Source organism: Mycteria americana, chromosome 4 (assembly GCF_035582795.1).
Source record: "Mycteria americana isolate JAX WOST 10 ecotype Jacksonville Zoo and Gardens chromosome 4, USCA_MyAme_1.0, whole genome shotgun sequence".
In the NCBI taxonomy this organism is placed as follows: domain Eukaryota; kingdom Metazoa; phylum Chordata; class Aves; order Ciconiiformes; family Ciconiidae; genus Mycteria; species Mycteria americana.
The window spans coordinates 32479927-32502497 of record NC_134368.1 but is presented as its reverse complement, the minus strand read 5'-3'; the positions used below and the strand labels follow the sequence as shown (position 1 = coordinate 32502497).

The 22571-nt window shown below is 39.3% G+C and overlaps 2 protein-coding genes across 6 annotated transcripts in view; one reads left to right on the top strand and one right to left on the bottom strand.

The window, feature by feature from the left end:
- Positions 1–21943, bottom strand: part of PAICS (phosphoribosylaminoimidazole carboxylase and phosphoribosylaminoimidazolesuccinocarboxamide synthase) — a 42517-nt gene extending 20574 nt beyond the window's left edge. The window contains exons 1-9 of one of the 5 annotated variants that reach the window (XM_075500107.1): positions 21555–21943; positions 16620–16706; positions 12828–13265; positions 11698–11787; positions 10873–10944; positions 6505–6591; positions 3103–3174; positions 1982–2383; positions 478–543 (exon numbers count right to left, since the gene is read on the bottom strand). In XM_075500107.1, coding sequence (XP_075356222.1) covers positions 478–543; positions 1982–2383; positions 3103–3174; positions 6505–6591; positions 10873–10944; positions 11698–11787; positions 12828–13265; positions 16620–16706; positions 21555–21942 — 1702 coding nt within the window. In that variant the 5' untranslated portion in view covers position 21943. The remainder of the gene's footprint in view (positions 1–477; positions 544–1981; positions 2384–3102; positions 3175–6504; positions 6592–10872; positions 10945–11697; positions 11788–12827; positions 13266–16619; positions 16707–21554) is intronic. The other 4 variants (XM_075500108.1, XM_075500109.1, XM_075500110.1 and 1 more) reach the window with 4 other exon arrangements.
- PPAT (phosphoribosyl pyrophosphate amidotransferase) overlaps positions 1–22571 on the top strand; it is a 50724-nt gene that overhangs the window by 10605 nt on the left and 17548 nt on the right. The gene's annotated exons all lie outside the window — the stretch shown is intronic.

Genomic DNA, 22571 nt, shown 5'->3' with positions numbered 1-22571 from the left:
CAACATGTTAGACATTAGATGCTATATATTACATATTAGACATTGTATGTCTAGACATGTAATTTCTCCTCTCATTTACTGACACATAGTATAATACGAGGAAACCACAACCATGACTGTGATATTGTCCCTATTTTCCTCTGAGCAACACAGGTAATTAAGACATCTTCTTCTTTTTAAAATCTTTTTATCTTTTCCTCGGACTTAACTCTTATAAATGAAAGAAGTATTTCCTGGTGTTTACCTCATTTATACCAGGGATGAGGATTGAAATAAAGAAATTGCAGTTTTCCTTAGGGCCACATTTTTATCAGGACTCTTCTTTTGCAGATTGTTGAGGGTGAGAGAAGAACGTTGTTTTGGAGCTTGGTGTCAAGTTGTGGGATTTTTTTTTAACTGTTTGAGTACTGGAAACTAGAATCTGGCATCCAATTCAACAGCAGTATATAGATGCTTTAAAAAGTCAGGGGCTCTTACCATCATTCCATGCTTTTCTCTTGATACTCAAGGATCCTGTGTTTGCTGTAACATCTCCCACTGAAACTTAGAAGAGAAAACCAAGGTGACTAAGTATTTTGCAGAGATTCTCAAAGCACAGTCAGTCACATACCAAAAAGCTTTATACTCCAAAAGCAAATGCATTGGGACAAGTGACCTGGAGCAATGAGAATCTTCTAGAAAAGTTAGGTGCTGGGTTGGCACACAAAATCAGGGTGGAGACACATTTATTTGGCAGATGCCTTGAACAGCTTAATAACTAAAGCTTCTTTTCTGAAAAGTTACTGTTCTATTGTCTCCTGCATCAGCATTCACAGCACAGATTACAGTCCTTTTCCAGCATGCTAAAATATAAAACAGCCAGGTTGGCACAAATATTCTTGGTGTTGACAAATTCCATTCACAGAGAACAGAAATGAGCAGTAATATCTTCAGTTTCTGGATTTGGAAGAAAATGTCTGTCTTAAGAATGTGATCAAGGACAAGAATGAGGCAGGTGAGAAGCAGTGGTGTCATCCCACGGCTGTGTGGATGTCATTCCAGCCTCAACTACTGGCACTACTGTATGGTGCCCTTGGACACCACATCGGGGCTCTGATTCATGACTGAGAACAGCTGGCTTAAGGATGGCTCCAGCAGTCTCTGCTCAGCTGTCCATCTGGCCTCTGCTGCAGGAATGGTTCAAGTGCTCAGCTAACATTTGTGATGTTGCAAATTATTATCTAACATATTGAGAAAAATCAAAATTAGTTCTGGTTTACCATAACTCACTGGGTTCTAAGCTGCAGTGGTTAAGTTGCTTCTACAAAAGCATCTGATCTGCCTGGAGCAGGGGCAGGTGCCCCTCAGAGCTGGAGCAGTTGCCCAGTCATGAGAACCCTTACAGCAGACACAAGGTTAGCAGTGTGGTCCCTAGATCAGAGGTCTTTTGATAGTAAAATAGAAGCAAACCCTATTTAGAAAACTGATTCTGCTTTAGCAAAATTAGTATAATAATTACAAGAGCTCAAACATCACTGCCCTGGATTTTTCTCTCTCTTGACTGTGGTGTGAATTGAATTAATGAAGTTTGCTTTTTTGGAGTCCTTGCACTTGGCTTGATTGTTACAGATTTCTGCAGTTCTAAATGGTATGAAGCTCTCTGTCCATAAGACTTTACATGCCAGCTAGATCTCCTCTAAAACCTGCCACGTTTTCTAGCACTATTTCACTGTATCTCACTTAAGCTTCCAAAAGCACAAACATTCTCCAATAGCACTGAACCCTTCAGGTGCTTTCACTTTTTGTTAATGTTCTCACTTCTAAACTCCTCCAAAGACCATTTCCGCTTGCTGCATATTGCCTACGTGACCATGCAGATACAGGTTCTTCAGTTATTTTCCCTCCCCATTCTGGCTACATATTTCACCCCTACAGCATGGGTCAACAGGCAACTTTAAGTTTCATTTTAAGTGCTTTATCTCATCACTGAAGTTTTGAATACCTGATAGGAGACTTGAACTTTCACATCCCCAGCTTGAGGGACCCAGAGGCTGTCTTCTTAAGATACAGTCAACTTCATCGTAAAATCTCATTTTTCTCCTGGGATTACCAAGATGCTCATTTTCCTTCTGCAGTGCGCGGTATTCATATTTTAGGTTCTTGTACTTTGTGCGACATTGTTTCCAGTCTCTATCTATACCACGTTTCATTAACCTTCTGGCAATTTCCTCAAATATTTCTTTATTTCTTGTGGCCCCTTCAAGCATTTGTTGTATCTTTTCATCTGACCATATGTTTATCAGAGCTCTGACTTCATTATCACTCCAGTGTTTTCCTGCTCCAGTATCATTAACTGTAATAACTTTAAAGTGATTTTGTGCTTCTTCCAAGGGAATGTGATTATCTGAAAATATAAATGCAACAACAACTGAGTATTGCTGAATATACATACATTAAAGTGTAATTGTAGCTAATGGTTTGGTAACAAGCTGAAGGATTCATTAATGTTTATAATAATCTCTTGTTAGGAAAATATTTTAACTTGACAATGTTAATATCCATACATTATTACATTTCTCTTAAGTATGCAAAATACGTAGCAAGTGAAATCTCTTGTTTCTCCAAGGCATCTAAAATTCCACATTTTGTCAGTGTAATTTTGTTGCTGCTGTTGTCAAATTAAAGACAGATGTATCTAAGTGCTACATGCAGGAAGGCAATAGGCCTTAAGCTTTAAAGCAACAAGATATCAGCATTGATAAGAAAATGGCTTTCCGGTGTGGTTTCAAATTAGAATGGCAAGGCAAAATATCATGCAAATGAAAATGCTGCTGGGGATTCAAGAGCAGAAAAAAATCTTACCTACATATTCAGAAGTAGGCAAATGCTGTTCATCAGGTAAGTATAGAATGCAAAGTTGAACTACAGTACTAATGCAAGTTTTGCTCATGACAGGGAATAGAGGTATGAAACTAATTTTTAAGTTCAGTGATAAAGCTAGACTGGATTCAGAAGTAGGAAAGTAGAGCTGTGTTTACAGTAGAGATCTGGTTGCTCCAGCTTTGGTACTGAAATTACAATGCGATTTTGTTTCAGAATAAATGCATGGAAATTAATACTCACCTGTCCCCACCATCCGTTTTGCTAGTGGTGTACAAGATCTGTCTTCTGAGGTAGTGCTTATAGAATCATCATCTATAGAAACACACAGTTTTAAATAAAATAGACTTGGACAAATAAATTGCTAATATTATTGTCATCCTCTGCAGGTAACACCTATCTTCAATTAAAAATGTTGTAACCTATTAGTCTAACCCATTAATTATAACAAGTCTTCTGCCACATGCCTCCCTAAATCAAATGATTTATTGGCATTTCCCGTAAGCCCTATCTTTCTTTCTGCCCCTGCACTCCCCAAAAGGTAGCTGTGGATGCAACACAGATTTAAAATACTTGATTAAACATGAAGGCATACACGGATGGTTTGTATCTCACATATAAGTCGATTTGCATAACATGTTTGTACACACTGATTAGCACAGGTGTGCCTTCCAGTTTTTTTCCTAGACGATGTGGGTAGGGCAGGCTTGGTGAGGCTTTGGTGCCATTTGTGAGGGCACGTGTCTGCAGATTCACTCACGCCTAACAGGGCTTGGACTGCAGCCTTTCCCTTCATGGGGTCATGCATGCTCCCCCACCGCTGTCATGAAATCAGCAGGGACTTGGGCCCTAGAATACCATCTTCCTCCTCTGGAGTTTGGAAGCTGTGCATGTGATTCGGGTGCAATGAGGAGTGGGAGGCACAGGCACCTGTCGGCAGACCTGCACGCAGTGTGATTTTGCATAAGCTGCATTTCATGCTGCTGGTGGGGCTTTTCTCCGATCTTTTGTGAGTTTCCCTGGGACAGCAGAAAGAAACTGAAAAGAGACCTTTGCTCCTTATTCCTACTTGTTCTCCTCTATTCAGGACTCCTTTTTGCCACAAGAAAAAAGTGGTTTAGAGTCCATTTTGGTAAGCTGCCATGGTGGGTTTCCAAGCTGGACTTTGAGGTGTGCCTTTCCCTGATTCTGGGAGGGAGGGCAGGGAGGGATGTTAGGTTTTGTGGCGAAGGTTGCATGCTTTTGCCTTCCTTTAGGAGACAGCTATGTTTTTTTTACTTCTGAGTGAAAGGGTAGTCTCTGATACAGAGCTTTTGTGATGGAGATAACAGAAGTAGAAGAAAAACTGAAAAACAAACAAGTCATTAATGCTTTTGTGGAAATCTTTAGCCTCTGCTTAAATTGCACTTTCTATATGTAGAGCTGTCTTTATCCAAAACTATACTATGTGGCTTAAATGACAAAACAAGGAAGACAGAATAACTATGTTTTATTCTACTAGCATCTGAGTTCTCTTCAAAATTCCATCTCTAACAGGATAGAAACATCATTATATTATTTCTCTGCATGTCTACATGCCAGTTTTTTTCTTCCCTGTGCAGAGCTGCAGTTATAATAGCTTTGCACTCTTCCACAGCATAAAAACTATTCCCTTCAGGAGTAAAATTCAGAAGCCTTCAGAATTCTTGAAATCATCTGTGGACACAAAGCCCAGCTCTGCTGACTCTGTGCTCATTTCCTCATGCTTGGACTTCTCTGAGGCTGAAGTTCACTTTTATGTGGAATTACTTTTTGGGTTGGGAGGGAAAGGTTAGTTCTCATCATTTTGGTAGGGGATGTCATAGACCAATTATTTTCAATATAGTTTTCAGTAAAGGTCAGAAGTAAATATTCCTTGTATGTTTTGAAAAACTGAGTGCATGGTTTAGACTCTGTTAGAAATAAGAGATTGCTGGTAAATAAGAAGTGGTTCATTTGATGAGCTTTCTTTAATGGTACTTGCTAACATATGCACAGAGTAGTACTTGGAATTCATATTTGCTTTATAACTTGCTTTCTCTTAAGTGATTTGGCAAACATAAACCATATGCAGGAATAAATTTTATACCAATGGAAAACTTAGAATCAGAACCTATACTCTCATAAGCATGTGTGTGTGATTTACTTGGAGTACTAGAAAAAAAGTGTTTTTTCATAAATAGGCTACCCCATAACTCTTAAGAAAATTCTTGCATCTTTTAACACTTGCAGCTATTGGAAATACAACCTTGAGCCAAAATGGAGGAGTAGGTCTACTCCTGGGTTCTTGAGTGATTTTTTTTGTTTGTTTTTAAACTATTACCAAAAAACCCCATGGCTTTCATTTATGTGCTCATTCTCTCAACCACGCTGCCTCTCTAATCTATTTCTGCCTTTGGCAATGGCACTTCTATACTGCTGATTTGTGTGATTACTATCCTCAACTGGATATTACCCGACAGGAACAGGGAATTTGTGTGTATAATGCAGTCAGCTGATTTGCATGACATTTTATTCTGTGTCATTGTGTATGAACTCTTCTCTTTGCATTAGTGTGACCTTGCTATGTCTCTGAACTTTCAGGGACAAAGCTTTACTTTATCCTCAATGTAACTTGTGTTTCTGTGTGTCATTGCTGTGATAGCATTGCTCTGATGTCCTCAGTGTCATACTCCTTACAGTTGTCTTTCATAATCAAGATCAGCCTATGCAAACAGCTGTAAAAGCTGTTTTGGATAGGGTGTCTCTACACCCAAACTCCAGATAACATAATTGCCAAGAAGGAAGCTCTTGCCTGGGTCACAGAAATACTGATGCATACCATAGAAATATTCTTATGGTAGAAACTCTCAGTGTAAAAGGGCAAAGAATTGTTGTTCACAGAATCATTATAATAGAATTTTTTAGTCTTTCCATTAACTTCTGGGTGTAAACAGCACTACTGTAAAGTATATTTTGATCCAGGATGTCAGGTCAATAGATTTCAATGTCATTGTTATTTCCTCTGATGCCTTTTTTTCATGACCTTTCATGGTTTCTATGCTCATTTATTCCACAAGATTAGTATCCCTACTGTATTTTAAGGTTAAATTTTAATGTTTGTAATAAAACAAATCTCCTGAATACTTGTCATTGAATGTATGACTTCTACATATTGCTGAGACTCTGATTTCAGTTTTACTTGTAAAATAATTCAGAATATTTATGGCAACTGTTTGATAGGGAATAGTCTGAAATTAAGTGCACTGTCATGAAGTAGTTTGAAAAGACAGACAAGGCATAAAATGTTCAGTGTTTCTGAGACAGCTATTTAGCTCTCCAGTTTATCCTCTAGCAACTGTGTATGAAAAAGAACAGTATTTGTCACAATCAAATGCAGACTTATCACATCTCGCATAATAAGAAGTATGTTGTCTGGGAAAACCAGAACTTGTTATTAATTGGGGGAAGGAGAAATAAGTGTTTATGCATTTTTGCACTACGAAATCAAACAAAAACCAGATTTTATCATAACCTAGAAGCAGAACAAGTATAATGTGCAGGACTAACATACAAACTTTAGAAATCTGCAGTTCCCAATAAAGTAGAATGTGCTGTTATAACCATCAAGACACAATCTTGACCTACCTATTTCAATCGTCTCCTTCTTTATTTGTGTAGCTTCCAGAGCTGCTGGGGTGGAGTTGGCAAAGCCCCCCTCATCTTCAATGACTTCTGTAAAAAAAAATTTACAGAGTTCTTATTAACTAAACAGGTCTTGAGTTATGTCTTGAGGATCACTAACTTCAGAATGCCATTAATGATAACTGTTGTTAAAGATTTCATCTCTTAATACATTAAAGCTGCCATTTCTCTGAGTAGTGGGCTTAAGAGCAGAGTGTATGCACTTATATATTGAAATAAATCCAGAACACCACGTAACAGCTGCATAATATAAGTTTAGGGATTAAATGTGCAAACTCTTTAAGTTATTTAAACCTGGATCAGAATTTGTAGAATGGTTCGCTGGTTGTGGTTGTAAGATATGTAGTAACTGGTGAACCTCTATGCATCAGAACAGGCAAGACAGTGATTTTCATAAGGGGTGCTTCAATACATACTGAAATTATTTAAAGACTCCCAAGCGACTGATGCCAAGAGTCACTGAATTAGCCCCAAAAAGGGCAATGGTCCTGACATTGCATCAGGGTGCTGTGCCTGGGTGATTGATCTGCAAGGCTGCCTGCCTGTGTGATAAAGACAAAGTACTAAAAGCCTGTCCTGAGAGCATCCCCCCCCCCCCCCCGCGCTGTGGCTTGCGAGGGGTTTACATCAGACAGCTGGGCCCCGGCTCAGCTCGGGCACAGTGACAGAGGTGTCCCTGGGCTCCCCTCCACGGGGAGGAGATCTCTACTCCTCTGCCATTGGCCCTCTGATGTTTAAAGGGAGAACTCCACCCCACCGCCCTGGGACTGACGGATGGACTGACAGGCGGATGATGCAAGTGGTCTTTCCGATCCTCGTTTCCAGGTGAGGACACTGCTGTACAGAGATTAAATGGTGAAGGCCACACTGTGGATCGATGAGAGCAGTTTCTGGCTCCCAGCCTGTTCTCAGTCCATTCAAGAATATTGCCCCTGAACATTGAGCAATAAAGCATGATCTAGAGCCATTTTATTAAAAATTACCCCCAAGTCAATACGGCCTTGTTTGCATTAGACGTTCTTTACGATGTGAACCAGCATCATGCACCCTTTTATTTTTTTTTCCTTGGCAAGCCAAGAATGTGGGTAGGGAGCCTGGCTTTTTTTCTAAGCCACCGTTCAGAGTTTTTGGGGGAAGGTCACGAGGAGAGCAACACTGAGCCAAACAACAAATCATCAACAGTTTCTAGCATGGATAAAATACAGTGGCTCTGTCCACATTGTTTAGTGAAGCTATAGACAGTTGCCAGCAAATATGCTTAATTTCTACGTTGCGTTTGAAGCATTGCTGGCAAGGCCACCAGAGCAATGCTGTCACAGTCTTGTCTTTTACCTGCTCAGACCGATACAAACTCTGTTCTCTTTTGGCACTCTGTCACTATCACTATTTATCCTGTTTTCTGGCTCATGAGGCAAGATTAGTAATTTGTCTCCTAATCCTTACTCTCGTGTGTCTTGTATAGTATAAAAGAGTGGGGAATACCAAAGACAGGGAAATTTTTTCAGCATGTGGCCTATGTTTACTCTCCAACAGCTTGCAAAGTTGCTGCTGTCTCTGTTGTGCAGATCTATGAGACTGGATACAGACAGCTCTGGATGCACAGTCAGGAGTTTGTGTCTGCAGCCCGAGTATGCCTTGGGCTAAGCCAGTGAATAATCAAGAACTTTTGCTTTTGCACTTCTCTGAAATACTCTACTTCACACCAGCCCAAGGTGTGTGTATTAAAACATTATCTTTTGACTTTATGTTTGTACATTTTAAAATTCCAAGCACGCAGCAGTAAACGTTCAAAAGAAGCCAGCGTAAGTGCCTGAGTATGTACCGACTTAAGATCTTGACTTTAAACAACCATTTTTTAAAAAGCCCTTGCTTAGGAATGTATCTTGGCAATGTCATTACTTACTCCACATTTGTCAGGAGAGGGACGTTACTAAAGTATGCATGGCACCAAAAATCCTAAAAATATAATGACAAGAAAGGTCATCTGTTTGAAGCGAAATACTTGTAGGTATTTTTTAAGAACATCAGGCTACTGGCATTTCTCAGAATCTTGTTTTCATCTCCACTGTTGTTTCCCCTGACATTTAAGATTTAATCAAACACCTATACACCATCTGTGGTTGTACTGCAAAGTCTGACACATGTGGAAAGTACAAGTACATGGAATTAAAATTGACTGACTACTGCCTGTGCAAACTGAAGCAATTTGCTCTTCTGAATAGATTTCTGGAATTAACTGTCCTTAAAAGTGATCCCATGAAATAGAAAACATCAGTCAAAATGACTAAATAAGGTTTTATTTCCAGATTGATATAATACGGGTATCTTTTACCAGAAAAGAGAAAAATTTACAGTGACCCTAGCCTTTCCTAGGCTGCTTTTGCAAAAAACTAAATGGGTTTTGTGATTGCTCTGATGAAATGGGTTTTGTGATTGCTGTGATGGTCTTGCACCCTCTGCTGGCCAGTCTGCTGAGAAAGCTACTCCAGGGCAATGCTGCGAGAGACATTTCAGAAAACTGTTAACAGTCTGTAGAAGAACGTGTAAGGATTCATTTACTTCTGTCTTTTCCTTCTCAGGTGGGCATTTGAGCAAATACATGTGGGCAGAGGAGAAAAACAATACCATGAAACATCAAATAACTAGGTATCTTCCTGAAACTGGCGCATTTGTCTTTTGACTAATACCATCTTAATTTTTTCCTTGTATGTACGGCAAACCTGATTGGACTGTTTATAAAGATTGGCAGTGGCGACGATGTTACTGTGGTTAGTAACTCAGATCCACGTGTAAGATCGTGAGAAGCACATGCACTTCTGAGGGAGCTTGTGCACCTCTGCACATTTATTCAGCTGCAGTTGCCAGAAAGCAGATGTCTGTCCAGGCTAGCTAGTATATATCTAGACACGCGTATGTATAACTCTGACTGCAGAGTACATTAACTCCATGTACTAATTAGGAAGATACCCTGATACAACGTTAACAGAATTTCTAAATTCTTATTTATGCCAAATTATTTTTTTTTTACAAATTTTTTTAAAAGGCACATGAGTATGTATATATAAATTATAATTACATGCTTGTTGACAAACAGTTTTCTACAAAAGTTCTGTTGAGTATGGAGCAGTCCTTAAGAAGTCACATCTTAAGGGCTGTCAGACATCCACTGATATCAAAGAACCAATGTAATACAGTATCCCTGCCTGATTGCCTTTTTCACTATTTATCAGCAAGTAAATTCATGAATACAGAGGTACATACAATCTCTTTACTTACGAGTTTCTCACTTTAAATTTATTTGAACTGTCTAGGAAAGGCATGTACCACAACTAGAGAATAAAGGGTCTCCATGATATTGTAACGTAAAAAGCGTGCATCTTTTCTCTTCTTTATATAATACCTAATTATGTTACCATTAATAACATTAAAGTCTAGGTCTTTTTTACCACCTGTGATAAAATGATTTGTCTGTATTCTTCATTTGGGAATGAGGGAAAGAATTTTGGAAACTGAAACTGCATCTCTTCATGAAGGAGTGCTGTAGTTTTGCCTTTTTTTCCCCACAGAAGTTTGAACAGTAGTCTTTAGAATGGATAGGCTGAGCCAGGGACATTTCTGAAACCCTTGCAATTTTAATCTTTCCCCACAAAATCAGACTGCAATTACAATTACCCAGAAAGAAACAAAATATGCAGTTAAAATACATATATTTGACAAGGTAATGGTAACCAAGGTAAGCTACAGATGTCTAACACCTACACTTATCCTAAAGGAATGTTAATGTGTCAAAAATGAGTACTCAGAACTTTACTAGAAGTATTCAGTTAACTTTATCTTAAATAAATTGCTTGGAAGATTGCAATCCAAAAAGTTACAATATCACATAGCTGCAGGCATTTGAAAACTATGTCAGACGACAGTTTAGTGGCACTGCTGAATCTGTGTATTATTACAGTGTCTTACTACTGTTCATCTATATGTAGTAATTTTACTTGTTGATGGGGAGAAATAGAATTTGATGCATTTTACAAGTAGTGTTAATTGGATCCCACAAAGTACTATTTATGATTTCTTATATATTTTGTCTCTCTCAAAATGACGTCCCTATAGGCAATGCACTTTTCATGACAATCTGTTTTTCCCTAATGAATGCCTAAAGTGCCTATGGTGATCTGGTAAAAGGCCAGTTATATATTTCTTTGTTAGTAAATTTAAATTAATAAATGTAATTGCTCTTGAATGGTAAAACAAGAATACTGCTGTCCAGTATACTTCAAATTACCCCTCATGATCAACCATGGCTTTACTTACTTGTCATAGATGTTTCTTTCGTTATGTGCAGAGCTGCCAGATTCTCTGGAGTAGTATTTACAGTAACATCATCTGTCAGAAGATTTTTAATTTGACATTAAAATCTTTCAAGTTCACATTAGACCATTTTAAATTCTGTAAGACTACTCCTTAACGCCTAATTTAGACCATATTCTGCCTCATGCTACTGAAAGAGATCATGAGGTCTTCTGTTGTGGACAGTCAAGCCCATTAGCCTTTGAGACTTTCATGTGTCTCTAGCTGAATATTAAATTCCCACTTCCCCTGAAAGTTACGCTTTCAGGTGTAAACCATGTTTCTTTGTAAAGAGTGTATGACCTTCATATTCAGTGCTAGTAGTGATACCCTTAAATGAAGTTTTCATCCCCTGATGTGAGCATTTACACAATTATATTAAATACTGATCACATTATATTGTGAAAAACACTGCCATATTAGTTTATGCACAAGAGACTGAACAATTCTAATCCTTGGGAAGACATAGTTTAAATAAAAGTAAATGCAGTAATACATTGCACTCAACTTGCTTAGACCAATAGTTTCTACTTCTTTACATCTTAGGTCATGAATCTTTGGAAAGATTACTTACTAGGCTTTTTATTAAATTTAGCAGAGCACTGTAAATGTGCATGTGTGCCTGTATTTATTGAAAGTATGGTTGTCACTTTGACGTTATCTCCTGCTTAGAAGTTTTTTAGGCCTCTGCATTTTCCAACCGTCATTACAATGTGGGCTTATTTTAGAAATCCATTTTAACTTACTAAATTTAAGGATTTATATAAAATAGAAGACTTTCCAGTTTACCTGAGTCAGAAACTTTCTTTATATCTGCAACCCGTAGGTCTTCTGACATATTACTAACAGAGTCCTCTTCACCTGTGTCTCCAGGCATTTCTGCATAAATAATGCTATGTTAATTAGGGCACTGCATTTGTGTACTACATAAGAACAGCTGGGCTGTGTCAAATCAAAAGATCCGTCCAACCTAGGATGCTCTTTGTGCCAGCAGGCAGTAGTGGATGCATTAGCAAAGAGCCTAGAAACACCAACTGAAGAGTGAATCTTCCCCCAAAATGCTCTCATAGTTTTCAGCCAGAGACTGTCTTTGTGTTATATTTTTCTTGACTTCTTCCATTACTTTACTAACTTCTAGTCTTATATTTGGCCACCGTAATATCATCCCCTGGGTAGGATTCTTACTGTGTAATAAAGAGTTTTATGTTTAATTCTGTTCTTAAACAACAGGCCTATTTCTGGTTGTACATACCAATAAAAATGTTTTAACTCCTGGGTAGTTAGGTTAATCAGTCTACTCTAATTCTGCATTAATCCATCCATTACCAAGTTATTCGTCAATAACCACACAAAAATAAAGGCAAGCTCTGACAGCATTCTTGGTGCTATTCCTTTTGCTATTTTCACAATAGTTGTCTCACTAGTTTGGGAGTCTTGCTCCAAAGGCCAGTAAAACTGGGCTACTGGAGACTATAAGAGAAAGACAGTTTACTTGTTAAGTTTTTAACCAATGTCTGTAACTACAGACTTATTTTGCTCAATGTCTTCATTTTTCCAGTAACACAGTCTGACCATCTCTCTCATCCATTTTTTAATCTAAGCTGGAAACAGTCTCTTCTGCCATGATTTTGACTGGAATGGTCTCTCTGTATCACTGTCTCTTATCCTATGTCTTAATCTTTTTTTCCTCTTTGTTTCTCAATTTTATTAAAAAAAGAATCAATCTATCTGAAAGATTAGCTTATAATGTAAAGTGAACAACTGGACAAAATAGCAAATTTCCATTCCGTGTTCCGCCCCCCCCCCCCCCCCAGCAAATCGGTTAATCTAGCTGGTTGCCTTTTTTTTGTCTTTTAAGGTCTCTTTAGTGCTGGAAGACTACAAATTTTAAATGATATATGGGTAGCTGAAGTACTTACCTATGGAGTCCTTTTCAGATTTTGCTTCTGTCCATTCTGGAGGCCTCTCACTTTCATCATTATCTGATTTACTTGCTTGTTCCATGGTGCTGTGCCCCAGAATAGCATCCAGTTCATTAAAAAATTTCATACTTTTACTTGTACTCCCTGAGTCTTGGGCACTTTTTAAACTCTTGTATTCATGTTTCAGATTTTTATATTTTGTCCTGCACTGCTTCCAGTCCCTGTCAATTCCGAACTTTTGAAGTCTAGCAGCAACCTGTTCAAATATTCTTTTATTTCTCACTGTCCCCTCCAGTTGTTGCTGGATATTTTTGTCTGACCATATGCGTATCAAAGCTCTGACTTCATTAACAGTCCAGTGTTTTCCTCCTTCATTTGCTACTGTTGGAATAAAAGCCGGTGTTTTGGAAGCCTCTATTGCTGACGTTGGGTTACCTGCATCGTGTGGGGTGGGGGAGAGACACAGATACGGGTTACCTGCATGGGGTGGTTGGGGTGGGGGAAGGACAGAGAGAATGAGAATGAAGTATGCCCTTTCCTCATGACTTGTTTCTCCAAAGAAAGATGGAGCAGAGGTGACATTAAAATCAACCTATTGGTTATTAATTTGTCAGCATTTTTGTTAATTCCGACATCATTTTTGCCTTCTCTTGAAAACCAATATTAAGATAGCACATGTACATTTAATTAATCTAAGAGGAACATTTCTTTCTTCTGTGCCCCAATACACTGAACTTTTACTTGTACCACCTTTGAGAATAACCGATAAGCTGTTTTGTGTTCAGACTTTAGAGAGGAGAAGAGTGCTGTTTGGAAGATACAAAGTGCTGCATTAGCACAATAATAAACTGGGCCCTGAGTCACTGACACTAGCATAAAGACTTAACTTTCTGCATTCATGCCATACTTTTGGTTTTACACACATGGAGAGCTTTAAACTGGGTAAGGATCTGAAGGTTCTGATCCTTAACTCTTAACAAAGCTCCCCTTTTGTGGGGAGCTGAGGAATGGAGACTTTTGCCTTAAGTCACACCCGGTTCTCCAGGTACAGAACCTCCCTCTTTCTCAGTGCAGGTCAATATAAACATTAATATTTGAGGTTTTTTAGTAAAAAAGTCTGAGTTATCCTACTCTGAAGAACTAATTTTTTTTATTTTATTTTCTCCAGTCTTCAACTTTATTTTTTAATATTAGGAGGTAAAGGATGCCATGCAATTACTTAAAACACTGAAATATGATCTCTTGCAGTTTGCAGTTTTTTAATGTTTCCTTGTTTCTAGTTACGAATTTCCTTTAAGACTTAATTTTGATTATCAAATTAGTTTGGAAAGTGGTTTCTCATGCATTTTCTAAATCTTTGCAAAAATAACTATTTAAAAAACCCCACAATTCCAGTGCTTATCAAAGAGAGCAAATATGAAAGTGCACAGTAACTGACACAGTTTTTTGCAATCATACTGAAGTGATAAATGCCTTTGCAAGTATCTTATTCTAAAAGGGCAAGCCAGGTTACAGGGGTTGGATACTTTATAGTCACAGAGCTTTGTGTGATGGCAAAAATATCTGACCTTTGCTTGCACATACAGCTTCAGTGGGGCATACTTGTGTATAATAACCTGTCTGGGGACAAACTTGTCCTAGATAGAGGCATTCTTTGCTAGTCTCTGTAATTCATTCTAGTTGTGAAAAAGCTGTACTAACAGATACTAATTTTTTCCCTGTCAGTCCTGTGTTAATCGGACCTCTGCAGCAGCCAGCTCACTGATACGTTGTTGAGGAGGGTAATTTTCAGGTGACATATCAATTATGTTTTCTTCATTTCTTCCTGAGGGAGTGAAAGAAAATGCTTGTTTACAGGTGAATGCAACCATAGGAATTGCCACAGTTGACAACTGCCAACATCAGATAGGCTTGATGTAGTCTCTGCTCAGGATTACCAGCAGTATTTCAACTATCTGTATTTCCAGAGTGGTTCATTTTTCGAGAGTGCCACAGAGGCCAGAGAGAAAAGGCACAGCGGAAGAAAAGAGGAAGAAGGATGCAGAGGGTGCTCCCTGCACTTCCCAGTCAAAGCCATAGAGTATGGGGCAATCTGGGAGGGATAAGGTTTCTTTAGTTCTTGTGTAGACCAGTATTTCTCACTACTAAGTTCATTTGCATCTGAGCTCACTTTTGGTTGTGGATATTAGTTCAAATGAGTTCTAGTGACTCAGTGCATTGCTCATTCATTCTGCTGTATGCAGAGTGGAAAACGGTGGCTTTGTTTGTTCCTCATTCCCTTTAAAAAACATTGTGATTCAAAATATCTTACCCACAAGCACCGCTTTGAAACACAGTTGTTATGGTCACTGTGAAAATTTTCCTTATGTCTCAAATGTATTTTAGCTCTAATTTGTTTTTAAAAAAAATTGTTAAGACAGGATATACATTCTTTTTTGATCTGAAAGATGTGTTTAAGCCATTTTTTTCTAACCTTCCTCAAAGTGAGAAATCTGCTGAAATGAAACCAAAATATTAAGCAATATAGATACAAAGGGCTCAACATTTTTCTTTCAGTGGTGTCTGAAATAGTGGCTGAAATCTAAAGACTAAGAGAGGCACTAGGGAAGACATTTTAGTGTCAGTACATACTTGAGAGCTCATGCAATTGAATTTATTTTGCTGGCTTTGTAGCAAGCAACTTTCTCAGAACTGAAGATCTTTTAGCAGGCCAAATGAATCTGCTTGGCAGTGTGTTGCAAAAGCACTGAATAACACAGACATATTCCTGTAAAATTTGATTCAGCTACTGCAAGAAAAGTTTTGTTTATATGTATGTGCATATAATTCCACGTGAGATTCTTGTCTCTTCCCTAATTTATTGTTATGCCAGGCAAGAGGGGTGTAGTGTGTAACATAAAACCTGTAGGTTTAGCTGGGGCCTTGTTTTCTCCCTGAATATGGCACCTTGGAGATTCTGTAGTGAAAGTTGTTGTAGCTGGACTGGGATGTATGCTAGGCATAGAGGGTATGTAAAAAATGGAAAGAGCATGTAGGAAATTCAGGACAGTGCTGCTGTTCATCCAGGCAAGGAATCAGCTCATTGGTTGCCTAATTCTGCCTAAAATGTGTTCAGGTTTCTCCCTTCCCTTTAGCAGCCCCTAGAAGGGGCTCACACCTAGGATTTTCTCCCTCTTTCTGGCTTGCCACATTTGTGCCTTTGCTCTGTAATGACTTTCCTGAGCAAAACTACTACAGTAGGATGGTTTCCAGATGAGTTGTTGTATGATTGGTTGGACTAAAGCATTGCTGACTACCCCTTGCTTGGAGAGAGGATACAGCTGCTTTGCAGACCACTGCAAATCTGAATTGCTCAGTAGGACAGGTCTGACCTCTGTCTATCTCTCCTGGCTCAGGCCATCACTCATGCTGCTTTAAGCAGAAATTACGTGAGTTGGAGAAAATCCCCAAGTTGACATAGGTATCACACACTACCATTTGGCATACTTTCCACTAGCATTTAACAAAATTAATGTGGTTAGTGTGGTTAATACGATTAAGCTATAGCATGGGATGTGTTTTGAGTGTGAACGGTGGTCATGCAGGAGTTACATCATATACAGTGGTGAGTATTTAGTGATGCATGAGACTGCCAAGTGCTAAAACTGGGAAGGAGATGGTCCAAAAGTGTGGCTATTTTGAAGCTGTGTTGATCAGAAACAGAATGACGGCGTATTCAAGCTATCAGAAAGTGCTCTGACAGCCATGCTGCTTTTTAGTTTTTGATCTCTCTGCGCCATCATACTATACCTAGTTGAACTGGTCTGACATGTGACATAAAAAGTAGTGGATCTCCTGGAGCATCCTCATCATCTTCTAAAGAAACTGATATTTCACCTGGGAAGGAAAAAGTTTTTAGATGAAAAATAGGTATGGACTAAATTAGCTTAAATGAGTTTAAGTGAAAATGTCCATACACAATGAGAAGATTAATAACTTTGTAATCTCCACACTTAATTTGTATTTAGGTTTAATTTAAAATTCATTTGGCCTGTCCCCATATGGGGACATGAGTTATAGGAGGCAAATTAAATTATTTTATATCTTATATATGAAGCCTCTTTGAAATGTATTTTAAAATTCTTGTAGAAACCGACTTGATTCTAGTGACTTGAATGCTTTTCTGTGACTCAGTATTTGGGGCAGACAGCACATGAGAAGTATAGTTTGAAAATAGATAATGAAAATAAGAGACATACAAATAAAAGTGGACTTTGCACATGGATCCAGATAACCACAAATCCATTTATATAACAAAAAAAGAAATTCCAAGAAGAGTATTTAGAGAAGAGTATGAAGAAAACAAGAGTGTTCTGCAAAGAGTCCTGGGAATCCATGGAATTCATTAATGGCACAGGGAAAGCGGAAAAATATTGTGATTAGAGAACAGACGTATTTGTAGCTGACAGGATTCAGTCTAGCTTTCTACAGTATAGCATTCCTACATTTGTTTAAAGAGCAATATTATAGCAATTGCTATGTAAGTTTGGAAAGCAGCATATGTAAGTCAGGTTCTGAATCAGTTTAATTTTCACAGAGGACAGACTTTTAAGTTGGTCCATGGTAATACGCTGTATTCAACGTACCATGTTGGCAGGAGGATTGAAATGTTGATTCACTGTCCGGGGAGTGAGCTACTGTCAGCTCCAGCCAGGCAGGTCACACAGATCAAAGCTACCTGCTCAAAGGTGCTGCAGTACTTCATCACAAGGAACAGTAACGAGGTGCAGTTAGGATGCAACCTGGTATCCCTGACGCAGGTGAAACTGAAAACTGCGTTTGGATTCATTTGCAAACATTATCCTAAATCCTCCTGACTTTCAGCAAGGCTCAGAATGACCTCATAGATGCAGTGGCCTGATCTCTGACTGCTCCCAGCTGTCTGCCTTGCCTCTCTGCCAGGAGCTGCTACCCCCTGCGGCCGGGCTGACGGAGGGAAAGGTGCGCTCATGCTCATGCCTCCACCTCTAGCGCCAGGACCGGCGTTTCAGCTGCTTAAGAGCTGCAAAGCAAACTATGGAAAGGGGAAATAAATTCTCTCTTGGAAGGCTGCCGAGTGTGCCATGGGTACTAGGATGAGCAAGTTTAATTACATTGTAATATTAAAAAGAAACAATTTCTTATTTTAAGTAAGTAAGAACAGTTAACACAAAAAGATATTAGAATATTTGATGGGGGGGAAAAAAAGCCTCTGATGAGCAGAAGTTACTCAATAACAGTATTGCATACTTATTAAAAAAATGCATAAATAAAATACTTGTCAATGACATGTTTCCATGTCCAGACATGGAAAACTATGTATAAGTGGCATTTTCAAGTCGGCAGTTCTGAAGGATCTTTTTGCATTTCTAGTAGCTGTCTGAGTTTTGTACATATGATAGGACTGTCATTGCTGATGCATTTCTGCTCAGACTTGATAATTTTTCTGCATTTGCTGTGGTAAAGTGAAAGGCAAGGAAAGCAGCCAGTGCGTTAATATTTAAGCATAAAGAGAGAAATATAAAAGAGTGTAAGTAACTTAATATGAATTACTAGGTGAGCTTTACTTTTGCAAATAATGTACTTGATTTATTAATACTTGATTTAACTTGAAACAATCAAAACTGATTAACAAAATGGGAAGGTCATGAACTCTAATGAATGATACCACTTTTCACAGTGCACCATCACTCTGCATGGATTTTCTTGGTTGTTGATTACTGGGATAATACACAAACTAAATTTTGAGAGAAGTGAACATGTTAAGTTGTATCTTTTTAAATGATTAGTTAATCTACAATTCCTCCGAAAACATGTATTTTGGGAGGACAACATGAACATCTCTGGCTTGCACTGCTGTATGTGCTTATGCAAAAAGTGTCATCTTTCCATGAACGAGCTGGGAATTGGTATGTGTGTTGCTACCAAGTTTGTCCCGAGACACCTCTCTCTTAGATTTGATGGTGATTTTCAGTATTAATTTCTTCAATTACACTTTCAAAAGAAAACTGATTTTACAAGATATGAAGAAAAACTCAGGAAAACACTATAGAAATACCATTCAGTCCCATAAAAGTAGTCTCTTTTTTTGTTCCTTCCTCCCCCTCCCCAGCAATCTCCCAGTAGCTGAGATAATCAAGGAAATCAAACACAAAGACGTGCTTTGCAGCTTTACATTAAGGATGGATATAAATATTTAGACTGAGGCTAAGCAGAATGGTAAAAATACAGTAATTTCTTTGGGAGCATGCCCTGTCCCTCATCATGCTTTTCAAGCAAAACAAATTTGTATAGCTACTAGGTTCTTAAAATAAGTAAGGCATGCACACTGGACGGTATTACTTGGCACAGGTTTGAGTCTGTTGATAGTATTTTGTCGTTGCTACCCAGGTCACAAGCCTAGGCATCCTCGGTTCCTCCAGCTCTGTCAAAATGAGGCTTCTCGGCCTCTTTAAAGAGGGGAGGGACCATTTTCCCCTCCTCTCCTGTAACACTCTTGTGGTTGAAAGGGAGAAGCCCAGGAGGGGGCCTGCAGGGAGGCAGCTGTGCTTTGGTCCGTTTGCCTTAGGGAGGATGATGCCCACGTTAAAGCCGTCCCCTTCCTCCCGCAGGCCTTGGGGACCAGCCAGGTTCACTGCTGGGGCAGGGGCAGGGGCAGTGGGCTGCCTTCGCCTGTGCGGGGAATCGCGTTTCCTTCTGTGGGGGTCACACCGTCAGATCTGCCCCTGCAACAGAACTTGTGAGCATCAGCTGCAGAGCCAGAGATGCCATTTTAGCCTTACAAGTGCCCTTCAAAGTACTGAGCTGGGCAGCCTCCCCTGAGCAGACATTGCAGCTCGGGCTGCAGTCGCCTCTAGTACGGTGTTACTTGCTTGGCTTGTATTCTTAAATGAAGAAAGTTGATGTTCTCACAGCTGTTCTCTCTGCCCCTTATTATGGATGTATGCATTCTGCATAGCTGCAGGACGCGTTTCTATCTTGGTGTGTTTTCTTTGCGGCTGAATTATGGTTGCTGTGGGAATCTTTGCATTTAAATTCTTACCATTAGTGCTGCATTATTACAGCTAGTTGCATTTAATTTCTGTTTATCCATAAAACTTGTTTGGTTTTTTTCTTTGAGGGAGTAACAGAAATGCTTGTGCATTCAAGAGAGATACTTAATTATATTGCCTTTAAAACCGGACTGTCCTAATGCTTCAAAATGAGGTGTGTCTCACCCAGGGGTAATTTTTCTTTTATATTCTAGTTTGGGATTCACAACTGAAATTAACCTTTTCCGATCTAAACTTGCTAGAGGTCTAAGGCAGATGAGAATTAGGATTGATGGTGCAAACTACATCAAAACACAGAGAGTAATCTAAGGGCAGATCCTCAGGTGAAGGACACTATCTTAGTTTCATGTAGTCCTCAGAAGTGTAACAGCTTCTATTAGCCTCAGTTCTGCAAGTTTAAAAATAAAAATGGATTGCAATACACAGTGCAGAAAGCACATGTTAAAATATTATAAAATTTTAAATGCTATAAAATTAAAATGCTGTTTTAATTTAAAGTGACTTTGACAAATTAGAAGCTTTCTGCTAGTGGTGACAAACTAAGGTCAAGCTTTTTGTTAAGGTAAACAATGACAAGAAAAAAGGCAATTTCTTTTCCTCAGACTTGTAAAACAGCATTGTAGAGGGAGAGGTGGAAGGTACAAGGGCAAGCTAGATGTCCAGCTCCTTTCTGTGCCTTTGGCAATCTCCCCTGATACTAATGTTGAGTTTTTTGTTTTCTTAAAAAAGATTCACAATCTTAATTAACGTAAATGGCCACATAGTGAGGGAACAAACAGCTAAGCTTTGCATTTCTCTTTTTAGCCATCTTATTTTGGTACGTATAACTATTATTGGGGCTTACGCTTCAGTGACATTTAGGCTGTGACAAGGAGATTTGAGTGATGTCAAATAGCAGATTGACCCTAATGAAATGTTAAGCACAGCTTAAATGCATATGTAGAGAGGGTTGAATAAAACGAGAGATACAAATAATTTGGTAAAAACCCCTTCAGAATAAAAGCAGTTGTATTCATCTGGTTTGCCTCAAAATAGTCTGATAAACATGATTTTTACTTTCCTCACTACGTTACAATTTTTAATGAGGAGTTATTAAACATCCCCTGTTTCTCAAAGACTTAAGTTGAATTGCTTACAAAATAATTTAATTTACCTTTAGTCATCATACCTAAATTTTCTGTTACAGAGAAATAAGAATAAAAATCCTGAATTTCACTTGTATCACAGATAACGATTTTTTAAAAATCATGACAGTTTCAACCTTTACTTTTGTCTGTCTTTATTTTTACATCTGAATTGGAGCTCTACGAAACCTGCTTCCAAAGTACTGCAAACGAATGTCAAAGGGAAAGAAAACAGCTTTTCTTAATTTAACATTTCAATCCAGTGCAGGAGCCTTGACGCCAGCGAGTACTCACCGAGGCTGCAATACAAGCAGTTAGCATAATTTTGCTAGAATTACGCTGTATTTACAGACTTCGACACTGGTGGGTGCTAACATTTTATTCCCCTGCGCGAGGAGCGCATCAAGTCAGTTCTAACAGCGCTGTTGGGGCTGCGCAACCTCCGCTTCGGCTCGAGCAAACTCAGGCTTCGGGTTTGTTCCCTTTGGTTTTTAAGCAAAGAGAGAATAGAAGCAAAAACAGTTTTTTACCTTGCGTGCTCTCTGTTGTGGGGCTTGTGTTCAGCTGCGTCTCAGTTGCAGAACACCTGCCGTTTTCTTCTGCTGCTAATTGTGTGACAGGCTCATAGCGCAATATGGCATCCAGATCATGGAAAAACTTCATGGTTTTAGTGACATCCCCAGAGTTGTGGGCATATTTAACCGTTCTGTATTCATACTTCAGATTTTTATACTTTGCACGGCACTGTTTCCAATCCCTGCAAACTCCTAACTCCTGCAACCTTTTAGCAATGTAGATAAATATTCCCTTATTCCTCAGGGTGCCGTGGAGTTGCTTTCTGATATTTTTTTCTGACCAGACGCTTAGCAAGGCTTTAACCTCCTCCTCAGTCCAATGCTTCCCTGCTCCACTCTCCATGTTGAAAGTGACCTGGAAATGATTCACTATTTCTAGCCAAGATTTTGTTTCCTAGGAAACCAGACGGCTGGTTGTCAGTAAGCTCCGCCGAGAGGAGAGGATCTAGTTTTACTGGCTCAAGCTGCCTGAGGGGAGTAACTTGAGAAACTGCCAAATAAGCAGGCTCGGCATTAGAGGCGGGCGAGTGCAGCAGCTCGGGCGGGAGCCGTGCCGGGGGCGGCGAGGCGAGGCGAGGCAGGCGGCCTTCAGCCGGGCGGGGAAGCAGCCCGGCAGCGCCTGGATGGGCTCGGTTTAACCCTTCTTGTGAAAAAGGGCTCCAGTACGAGCACCGTGGTGGTAACGAGGGAGGGAAAAAAAAAAAAAGAGAGTCGCCCCGTCCTGTTCCTTTACAGACAAAAAAGAGGCGCACGAAGCGCCAGACGCGTGCCCCGTCCGTGCGCCCGCCCTGTGCTGGGGTGAAGCTGCGGGCGTTGACACGGGAGGAATGGGAGAGGGTCATCCCGCTTTGCATTTGCTTCTCCGTGTGGTGTTTGGTTTTGAATCGGTGGTCACGTATACGCATTTTTAACTCTAACAGTCCTTGGTTATAGCGATGCTTTAATAAAAAGCTTGCATACTTAAAAATCTCA